Source organism: Crotalus tigris, unplaced genomic scaffold (genome assembly GCF_016545835.1).
Source record: "Crotalus tigris isolate CLP2741 ecotype Arizona unplaced genomic scaffold, ASM1654583v1 scf7180000018944.1027768, whole genome shotgun sequence".
Classification (NCBI taxonomy): Eukaryota; Metazoa; Chordata; class Lepidosauria; order Squamata; family Viperidae; genus Crotalus; species Crotalus tigris.
Window position 1 is genome coordinate 778,370 of NW_024097288.1, and position 11,836 is coordinate 790,205.

Genomic DNA, 11,836 nt, shown 5'->3' on the forward strand with positions numbered 1-11,836 from the left:
GGCAGGATTTCAAGGCAAAGACAAATATTTGTAGCTACAATTTTCTATAAAGAACGTTTATAATTATAGAACTGTTATAATCAAGACATTCTACAACAACCTTTTCTAATCAAATGCCTTTCAAATATATTGGATGGCAATTCTTGTAATTTCTAATTTGGCTTAAAAATAATGGGAATTGTGACCCAACATGCACAGACGTTGTTTTTCAAAACTTTGTTTTAGAAATAATTCTTTTTCTTTTGTGATATAGAATATTGGTTTTGAAAAATGATAAGCTTTTAAAACTTCACTCAGTTATTCTATTGCAAGCTAGACTGAAGCATATTTGTTTTGAGATTTATAATAGTATTTGATTATGATTATTATAACAGTAGCAGCATAACTTATAAAGGGCAAGAAAAATTAATGGAGTAAGACTTAACCTTAAAATAAGTGGTATGTATTTATTTGTGATCTTTATGTTATCAGTTTTGTTTAAAAAAAACACAGGATAATTTATTTTACATTGAAAGAATTTTTTTCTTTTCTATTGCTTAATTATTTTGTTTATTATTTTGATTCAGGATAGCTAAATTGTAACCGCTAGTAATTGATTACAATAAGACGTCAGTTGCATATATACATTTAGTTTCAAATGTTCTTGTTTCTTTCTTTTTGTTTTCAGGATTAACTTAAAGCAGATACTTTTTCTCAGCTGATGCTTTTGTAACTTCATTTATGGCATATATCTTTCCTGCACTGTCCCAATCAAAACCACAGGCAAATTGTTTTTGAAGTTTTTGTTTATTTCTTTTTATTTGCTCCTTATCTTTCCTTTTTATTTATTTCTTTGGCTGCCTATACCCAGTTGAGCCAGTTGATGCCCGTCCAGCTGCAGACAGAGGACTCACCACACGACCAGGTATATAATTGGCATGGCTTTTACCTAACCTGTGTTGTCCTGCATGTCTGTATTTGGCTTGAGCTGAAGGAATCATCTTTTCTTTGTCATATTTCTGTGCTGTGCTCTTCTGTCTTTGCATAGGCATGATTTAACAACAGTAACACACAAGCAGAATAATCTTGCTTCAATATTTCCATTGACCCATGAATTATAGATATCAAGAATATGATGAAATTAAAAGTGGGGCGACTGGATGGTTTAGGAAATTGTTACTCCTATGTATTTAAAAAAGTTAAATCAGGACAACTAGACCAAAGTATATTAACTATATATTAGTCCAGTTGCCCTGATTTAACTTTTTAAATACTTTTGGCCTGGATGATTGAATCTTCATTAACATATTGCTCCTATGTAGTTTTTTCCCCTTATATACTTAACATTCAGCAGCATCAATTTGATACTCAAAAGTTGTAATATTTCATGATACAATTTATGCATGAAACATAAACGTTTGATAAAATATATGGGCTTTAAAATGTGCCATCTATTCAGTCCAAAATGAAAATATTATTTTAAACTACAGGTTTTCCAGACTGCCTCATAATTCTCCTTTCAATTACTATGTAATGTAATGTACTCACTCTACCATACCATTTTAGTAAAAATAGTTAAAGTAGTTAAACAATGGTAAATAGCACTTTCTACTTCCTTCATGAGCATAACTGGAATATACCACAAGTGAGGATATATGTGTGTAAAATTAGTGGGCTATGGAAGTATTTATTTTCGGTGTATAATAAACATTAAAATAACTTTTTATCTAATAAATCATTTGGGCACATTGTCATATAAAATAAACATATAACACTATTCTACGGGTCACAAGTTCCCAAGACATTTTTGGGTATATTATTAAGACCATAAAGAAAGAAAAATGTAATAAATATCTTTTGAAGCAAAAACAAATCAAAGTTTAATATTAATCATGCTGCACAATGCAACACTTGGAAAACATTCTTGGAAAAAAATTGTTAACACTACAAATATTTTAAAAATAAATGACTCTTTCCATTTTCAATGAAACCTGTTCAGAAATGTATCTGCCAACTTTGTAAATTCTTCTTGACTTTAATCACTCATATATTATAAGCTGAAGAAAATTATTTTGATGTCTATTTTCTCAAGGAAAAATATATCTCAGGGCAGGAGTGGTAAGAAAAAAATTGTCAGTTCACTCAATGAAACATCTAGTGTTAACTAGCAAAATACATGTTTCTTGAAATCGCCCTATTAAAAATCTCATCCTGTGATAATTTTCATTGTTGGACTACATACTAAAACTTTTAACATTGTTATTAATTAACTCTTAGATCCTACAGAAAAGTTGAACTGTTTGAAAGCTGTCAGACAGATTTATTTCTCTAAGCCAGTGTTTCCCAAACTTGACAATTTTAAGGCATGAGGACTTCAACTCCCAGAATTCCACAGCCAGCAGTGGGAAACACTGCTCTAAGCTATGTCCTCTCCTGGTTTAACTATCACAATCTGTTCCAGTGATTTTGTCATTAAGTGAAATAGTTTTTAAATGACAAGATCCTGTCATGTTATTCAGATTATCTCCTACAGTGACCTATGCTTGATGTTTTTTGTTTTCCTTTTTTTTTACTCTTTCTCAAGGCAGAAAGATTACTTTAACAAGCTCAGCAATGTGATCTCAGTTAGCTCATTAGAATCCCCCAGTCAGCACGGCTGCTGAATAATTAAGTTTCAGACTGAAGGCTTTTTTTTGTAATATATTTTATTAATTTTTTAACATAATCATCATTAATATTTGGTAAACAGGGTGTTGTCTGGGTTTATATTTACAATCAATAACAACTTCTATAATTTCATACTCCACATAATAGCTTTCCTTGATTTTCTCTTCCGCCAATAATATTCTTTTTCATCAACCTTAAATTAGTACATTTCTTAGTAATTTTAGTAGATAGCAATTGAATATAGACATTTTTCTAGTATTTCTACAAGTAACAACCACATCAATATAAATCTTCTTTTCTAATTAATCATCCTAATCACCTTGCCATAGATCCTGTTTTTAAAGTTCTCATTTAAATTTGTTTTCCCCACAATATTCAAAAAACATTTTTTCTCTGTGAAGATTTTTAGTTAATGACACTTAAATATTTCTAAACAGCATTCTAAAAAGCAGAGACAGTCCCTGCCAACAAAAGTGCGTATAGTCCAGGCCATGGTTTTCCCAGTTGCAATGTATGGCTGTGAAAGCTGGACCATAAGAAAGGCTGAGCGCAAAAGAATTGAGGCCTTTGAACTATGGTGCTGGAGAAGACTCCTGCGAGTCCCTTGGACTGCAAGGCGTTCAAACCGGTCAGTCCTAGAGGAGATCAACCCCGACTGCTCTTTAGAAGGCCAGATCCTGAAGTTGAAACTCAAGTACTTTGGCCACCGAATGAGAAGGAAGGACTCACTGGAGAAGAACATAATGCTGGGAAAGATGGAGGGCAAGAGAAGAAGGGGACGACAGAGAATGAGATGGCTGGATGGAGTCACTGAAGCAGTAGGTGTGAATTTAAATGGACTCCAGAAGATGGTAGAGGACAGGAAGACCTGGAGGAACATTGTCCATGGGGTCACGATGGGTCGGACACGACTTCGCAATTAACAACAACACTTAAATATTTAAGTTTTTTTTCCTCATACAAGCCATCCCAACACTTTACATTTCTCATATCTTAAAACAAAACAGTGAAGAAAAAAAGAAATAATATACTATTTGAAAAACATGTCCCTCTTAAGCTAAAATACATTTATGTCCAAAATTTTTCTATTTTTAAATATATTCAAACTAATATTTAATCTTTAAGTATTCCATCTAATAAATCCACAGCTGATCTTTTAAAACTTTTCAAAACATTCTTATTAACATTTTCTCAAAATCCATTATCCTAAGTATCGAAAACATTTCCCTCATATAAATCATCCCAACATTTTTATATTTCTCATATCAAAAAATACTATATTGCTTAAAAAGCCTATCCCTCTTAAACTAAAATTCATTTATATCCAAAATTTTATTTCTTTAACCATATTCAAACAAGTGCTTAATCTTTAAATATTCCATCTGATAAGTCCCATCATCTAATTTCTTAATTGGCTTTGGCTTGTAGCTTGGGCTAGACTCTGGAGTGATGTTAGCCTTTTTTCTGTTCATTTCTGGAGGGCTTTCCCCGACCAACCAGATCGACCGCCAGCTCTCCAGTCAGTGGGGTTTCCTAGACTGAAGGCATTTTTTTTGTTAGGCACACAAACTGCATTGGTCAAAAAATGATTTTCTAAAAAACAATTACAGTTGTATTTGTAAGGGGTCATGAACTGTTATTTTGTTAATTAACTGATATGTTGCTAAACGAGGAATGGTATAATTTCAAAAGTTGCTTCTAAATATTGTCTTAAAATGTGGATTTAAAAAAAAATATTGACCTGCATCTCAAAAATACACTAATTACGCTTCACATTTATTAGAGTTATTCCTTTAGGATATCATGGCATGTATATAGCGATCCCTCATCCAGTTTTCTCCATGACCCTGTGATATAGAGTAGTAATTTAAACAACAATAAACTGTTGAAGGAATTGCTGTCTTCAGTGGTTATATAGGTATGAATCCCTAAAGAGATTTCACACTTGAAGATAAAGGTCAAATTAAGAGAGTGATTCAGTGTTGACTCTGCTTCTCCACTATTAAACTTAAGCATCTAGCTTTCACTACAGATAAGCACAAAAAAAGTGTAGATTAATTTAGCAAATACACTCTTCTTAGTCTGGCAGCTGTGTATTGATCTCACTGGAATTAAATGGAAAGTGTGAACTTTTGCAAGCTTTATTGTCATCCAGAATGTTTGGATATGAACACATACTGGCACATTACTATCCTAATGAATTGAGCATTTATATTGATACAGAGCAAGACATTGTGAAGCGCTAGTTGTTGCTGTTTTTTTTTAAATAAACTTCTTTTAAGATTGATTAAACCCCTATTTCCCTATCTATTATGCAACTAGCAAAATTTCAGACCCAACACAAATACATTTACGGCATAAACTACCAGAGCCTGGCTTGATTGTTTTTCAATGGACAGACCTGTTTTAAATCTTTTTATGGCATCAGCTTTTTGGCAAATTTCCATATATTTGCTTTATTAAAACATATTGCGATATAAGGAATCACCTAGGAAGAAATGAGAGAAAAAGCAGTATGTATCTTCCTTGAAGAAAAACATTGCTGTAAATAACATAGTTGGGATTCGTTGCAGTCAGCCAGATAGTTTAAACTGGATTTAGCATTTTTGTCCATTGACTGATTCCTTCCCAAAGATCTGCAATAGGGAGATGTTGTTGTTTGATGCCACAAGATGTAAACTGTTCCAAGTAAAGCTGCTTTTTTGCAATTGATTGATGGAGATTTTGTCAATGCCAATGGTGTTAAAATGGTGTTTTAGTTGTACATGAGGTGCCTATCAGTATTAGTACTATCTTTGCTTTCTTTTGCCATAGTCATTCTAATACTATTTGTGCATCTTTGTATTTTGTGATTTTCTCCAGTTCTTTCTCTTCTATTCTATGGCCTCCAGGTATTGCAGTGTTCACTATCCAGACATATCTCTTACAAGATTACTACATCTCATGAGATTTCAGCATACTTACCCCTGAAATTTTGATAAAATATCACATGTAAACAGTAAAGTCTCTTGTTGCCCCGACATTATTGAGATTTAGGAAAGCAGTCAAATTTGATTATTTCAACAGAACTTTGAGGAAGAGTTGGCTTGAAAGAGATTCTTGTTGAGTAAAATTATACAGCTCTATGGGTATATTATCCCTTGAGATAGGGACTCTATGCTATTCATTGCTCAGTTATTTTTGCTATTTTACCATTCTTTACATATGTTGCATACATCAGATTTGATTCATATTAGCCTAGTAAAATACATAAATAAATGGCAGCCTTGCTAAAGTTCAGCCATGAGTTAGAGTTATCTATTCCTAATTTAAATCTGAATTAAATATTGGGATATAAATTTTATTATTCATTAGCAATGATCTTTTCACTGAGAAATGCATATAAACCAGTATTTTATAATTATATGTATTTATAGCTTTAGGGCCTGATTGTCCAACACTTTCCTTTCTCACAATGAGCCACAAATGTTATTTTGAACTTGCACTTTGAGAAATGAAACAATGTCACAATGTAACTGCAACCAAGATTCTCTATTGATGTTAATATTAGATATCTCAGTGAGCCAATTCAAACAGTCAGGCATAACAGTCTCAGTGCCAGGAATAAGAATCATGCTTTTAAGCTTGCTCCAACTTAATTACATGGCCTCTTTTTCCTCTGAACACTGTTTGTGGTCTCATCTATTTCTTTGTTTCACTATTTTTCCTGTTTAACTCAAATTACTTTTCATTCTCTTAATTTTTCATTTGCATTTCTTAATATTTTTCTGTTGGTAGCTGTGATAGATGGTGTTCTTATAAGTATTTTCAAAATTTCTTAGTCATTTCTTGGCTTTTTTTGGTTAATACAGGCTCTGGATTAACTAATGTTAAGACAGAAGAAACCTCAGAATTAAAGATGGATGCAGAATACAGACATGATTCAGGATATGAAGTACATCATCAGAAACTGGCAAGTACAGTCTCCATTCTTAGATTTAATTTGGTTAAAATTAAACAATTTAGCAGTCACTACTGTTGTTGCATTGCTAAATTTGTTTATGAACCCATTTCATATAAATTTCTTTAGGACGTTGTCCTGTGATTATTGAAATCTAGATTTTGAGAAACCATATTATCTTACATTGTAAGATAACATGTTTGTAGTAAAGTCTTACACTTCATTATGTTACATATTACATTATGTTGTGTTATACTTTAATGTATGCATGTATATAAATTTTTGGTAAATTATAAATATGGGTGATTTTTCTTTAATTACCATTCACTCAGCAACTATTCAAACTTACAATGGTGTTTAATGAGTAGTAATTATGACCAGACTTTGTACTTACAACCAGCAGTCTCCTTCAGTCGTTTGAACATGATCTGGGCACTTGGCACCTAGCTTGCAGTTATGACATCACAGTGCCCCATGGTCACAGGATTGTGCTGTGATTTTCATTGTTGGCTTCCCACAAGCAAAATCAATGGTGAAACCAGCAGTAAGTTAGATGTTGTGATCATGTGCGTTCCTCACGTAATAACCCATATAGTCGCTACTTTAAAAAGGCAGCTAGGATGCCAGAACTGCTATTGCTAGGTGGCATGGTCATATGTTATTTTTCAATTTACAGCTGCTTTGCTTAATGACAAAGTTCTAGGTCCCAGCTATCATAGGTAAATGAGAGCCACCTGTAAAAGTTTTTTATAGTGTATGACTAAAAAAAAAAGCACCACAAAAAGAACAGTGGATTTTAAATGGATTCTATATACTTCATTATTTGTTTGCTTCTTAAATTGGCCACTATCATATTTCCCATCTTCATTGTATGTGAGTGGATAGATCCCCACTTGAATAAGACAGGCCTCCTGCTGTTCCTTCTAGTTTACTGCATACCACGGGCTTATTGAAAATTTTAAGTTTAAAGAGGGCTAAAGAGAGGTGCCAAAATACATTGAATTTGAATCTCCTTTTGGAGAGTAATCTGTAAGAATCATACAAATTAAATATATATTTGTAAAATTCTTTGTTTTATGGTGCCAAAGTGAGCAGAGAAAAATTTCTTTTATAATTTTTCATTATTCTGTGGTCATATGCCAAGGAAACACTTAAGAGTATTGAAAAGTATTTGTTTAATAACAAGGGCTCAGTATTTTTTTATCCTTTAAACTTGATGATTTGCCTTAAAATGCCACCTTTTTTTTTAAAAAAAAAATTGATTTGGAATTCCTCAGCATATGTTCTACTGGTCTCAGCCTATTTGGTCAACTCCTGCAGGGAAGCTTTTTACAAGTCTTGCCAGAACTTCACAGAAGGTTTGTGAGAGCCTGCAAAACTCATTGCCAGATAGTTGCTTTCCTAGGTTACAAGAGCATTGTATGATAAATAATGTGCTCTTGTCTTTAAAATATGAGAATCAGATCATAACAATTTGCCTTAGGAAACAATATTTAGGTATTTAAACTTGTTTACTTTGGAGAAATTATTGGATTGTACATTGCAAATGCATCATTTTGTAAAGCTAAAAAATACATTGGAAATCATGTTAACTTCTTATACGATAACCTATTATTTTTATTTAGGTATTCTTTGCTGAAGATGTAGGTTCAAATAAAGGTGCCATAATTGGACTAATGGTAGGGGGTGTCGTCATTGCCACAGTCATTGTTATCACTTTAGTGATGCTAAAGAAGAAACAGTATACCTCTATCCATCATGGTGTAGTGGAGGTAAATGAAACTGATAAATATTATTCCATACATTATTTCAGAAGCAGACAATACTAAATAGCTTTAAATCCATCTGTGTAAATTGTGTATTTAGTAGAATGGTATTAACTGCTTGTATGATATATGTCATCTGTATTAATATTCTTATTTTTAGTATGGGTCAATTTCTTCAGCTTAATATTCCTCTGTTGGATACATAGACCTGTGCTCCAAAAGAATGCTTAAACTGAAACTTTAGTTATGTTTCTCTATATCACCCACATAGTAGCATGGAATAGGTTGCCTATCTCTGTAGTCTCAAGGTATTAAAAAGGTACATCTCACCATTTTAAAGGTATTAAATTACAGAATGTTTTAAGCTGTGGACCAAAGCACTGACTGTATTGTCTTTCTGCATAACATTTATTGGGAAGTAAAAGACAGTGATGTTTTCCAGGACCAATCCTCATTTGAGTGATTTGAATGACTATATTACAGGAGTGAACATTCACCTACTTTTTAAACAGCTTAAACAAATGTTAAATAAACAGTGAATTTTATACAGTATTTCTTATATCTAGAAATGTTATTCCAATACCTCCATATAAAAATTGGGGAGGACATATTCAACATTACCTGTTAACCAATAGAAGCTCAGATACTGTCATGATTGTTAGTGGTCACAAAAATAACAGTAATAATTACACAATCCCAGTGTTTGTAATGTTCAAAAGAAAATTAGTAGTTCAAAAGAAACTACTAACTAAACTAAATTTTATCAGTGGCACATCTAAAATATTTTGATTCAACTTGCCCTATTTTCCAATGATCGTATATCTTTATCAAACTTGGAAAGTATCATGCCAGTCCATACTATAAATAAGTTCATTAAACTGTATTAGTATTACAGTGTTATTACTATGATAATAAGTTATGTGACAAAATTTATGTATCTTGTATGCAGACTGGACCCCACCCTTTTGCCCTTCAAGCAGCTGGTGACAATTTTAATAAAGCAATAACAGATTTTAAAATATTTAATTATTTTATGGATGATTTAGCTTTGCGTTGCTAGAGTTGTACAAATAAGGGGAATACTAATGCTGAGAATGAATAAATACACCAATTCTACCAATAGAAAAGAATATTTGTAGCTTAGGGTTGAACTGTGAGGTCCTTGGTGATCTTGAGCTTGATGGTTTTCTTGTGAATATTGTTTGTACGGAATGTGGCTTGCTATCATTTTATGTATTAATGGCCACTAAGATATAAAATAACTGTAAACCCCACTTAGCACTGATGATGTTATCTAGTTTGGCAACAAAACATCTGCAAGAAAACAAGCAAGCTCAGAGAGCACCAAAAGACCCCACAAACAATTGTGGCCTGTCCATGTTTGGCTTTGACTGTACTCTCCTTTGTCCTGCTCTAGGTGGATGCTGCAGTGACACCAGAGGAACGTCACCTTTCTAAGATGCAACAAAATGGCTATGAAAACCCAACCTACAAGTTCTTTGAGCAAATGCAGAACTAGAACACCATAACAACCTCATGAATTGGACAGCAAAGTGATTGCTTCACTGCCCATCGATGTTCAGCTGAAAGTAATATGGAAATAAGCAAACAAAACAATGTTTTATTATTTACTCATTATCGCCTTTTGACAGCTGTGCTGTAACACAAGTAGATGCCTGAACTTGAATTATAAAATCAGTAATGTACTCTCTTTCTTGACATTTCAGTCTTTACACTACATTATTAATGAATGTTTTTGTGTACTGTAAAGTTAGCTGTACTTAACTAGTGCATGAATAGATTATTTCTTGATTATTTATCATACAGCTCCTTTAGCCAGTTGTATATTATTCTTGTGATTTGTGATGAACAAAAAAAATAAGTCCTAATTGAAATATACTTTAAGAATTGATGGGGGATGTTTTTTGTGTATGTGGGATTGAGCTGCTTCTCTTTGCCAAGTTTTCCTTTTTCTGCTTACTATGCATTTTAAAAACAAAATGTTTTGGGATTATTATTTTTTTTAGAAAGTATTCCAGATGAATTATTTTCCTCTGCAGTTGCATTTTACTGTACAGATTGTTGCTTCTGCTGCACTAGTGATGTAGAAAATCATGGGAATACACATTTGTTTCTTTGTGCCTGTTTTATGTGCACACCTTTAGGCATTGAGGGAGTAAAGTTTTTTTTACCATGTATCTTTTCATCTAAAAAAGAAAGAACAAAGAAAAAGCATCATCCCTGTTAATCATAAGCACTTTTATACCAGGGCAGGGTGAAGGAGAAGGATGGAAGAAGCGCCTGCTGGTTTAAAAAATAACAGGGAACCTACAAATGTTTCTGCAGGTTAATATACAGAATTGTTGCTTATGAATTGATAGCTTTCTATACTGTGTTACATAAATAAATTACAAATAAGACTATTGGGCGAGAGTTTTACTTGGATGGAGAAATTACACTTTGGGAGGAATAATTTTATTAATGCCATCAAGTGGGAGGGTTGGGGGGGTGAGCTAGGTTTTTTTTTCTTCTGCAAAAAGACATGATTCATAGAATTTCTTCTTTAAATACATTAGATAAAACTAGCGGTGGGTGAGAGGGTGTTTGCCTTGGCATGCCATCCCTCTAAAATGTCTCTTTTTTCAGTTTGTATAATAGTGTTTTAATGTAAATAAATACATTCCTGGAGGAGTTTTATTGTATTAGTGTGATTCTGTGATAACTGCCCTACATCATTTGCTTGATTGTATGCTTCATTCCATGAAGAATGCTCAGGCATTCCTGGTAAACACTAAATTTGGGAAGCTGATCCTCCCAAGCCTTCCTTAATGTTGTTGTAGATTATTGAAATCTTATCAAAACTTTCAAGGTTGATAATCTTCTGCTAATGAGGATATTTGAGGAAGCAGGGGATTAACATTTCAAGAAACATACTTTAAGTTTTGTAAATAACTAACAAAAGAAGTGACTGCATTCTGGTAAGCAGGAAAGGATATATTTTTAGTCAAAAAACTCCTGACGCACTAGATTATATCATATCTTCTATGGTAATAATCACACACCAATTAGTAATCTATGATATGCTCAGCCCCTTCTTCTTTACAGCCACCTATCCCTGCCACTTGTAAAATTTGTAAATTTTATTTTCCTTAAATGTATACTTATATACAAGTACAGTTCTCAAGCTACTCAGCATTGTAGCATTAAAAGCAGTGGAAGGAAATTAATTCAATTTGCAGCCTTTGAGCCAAAATTGCTCACTGCTAATTTGCTCACAATCATAATTGGAATGGGCACTACTTTTTTAGAAGGATGCATATTAGTTAAAAATTTTGATAACCTTTTGCTTCCAGACTAGGAGTCTGGAAATTAAGTATTCTATTCCCGTTGATTTTACTAAATGTAAGTAGCTATCTAACCATGCTTCACACCATAATCAACTGGAGGAAATTTCTCCTACAGTGGTTTAATTGTGATTAGAGCC

The 11,836-nt window shown here is 32.9% G+C and overlaps 1 protein-coding gene across 4 annotated transcripts in view; it reads left to right on the forward strand.

Moving 5' to 3' along the window:
- The window catches only part of LOC120314547 (amyloid beta precursor protein), a 146,538-nt gene extending 135,495 nt beyond the window's left edge, over positions 1-11,043 (forward strand). For 2 of the 4 annotated variants that reach the window (XM_039357763.1, XM_039357761.1), the window contains 4 exons: positions 851-904; positions 6,498-6,598; positions 8,212-8,358; positions 9,770-11,043. In XM_039357763.1, coding sequence (XP_039213697.1) covers positions 851-904; positions 6,498-6,598; positions 8,212-8,358; positions 9,770-9,871 — 404 coding nt within the window. In that variant the 3' untranslated portion in view covers positions 9,872-11,043. The remainder of the gene's footprint in view (positions 1-850; positions 905-6,497; positions 6,599-8,211; positions 8,359-9,769) is intronic. The other 2 variants (XM_039357764.1, XM_039357762.1) reach the window with 1 other exon arrangement.
- Positions 11,044-11,836: the final 793 nt, after the last annotated feature.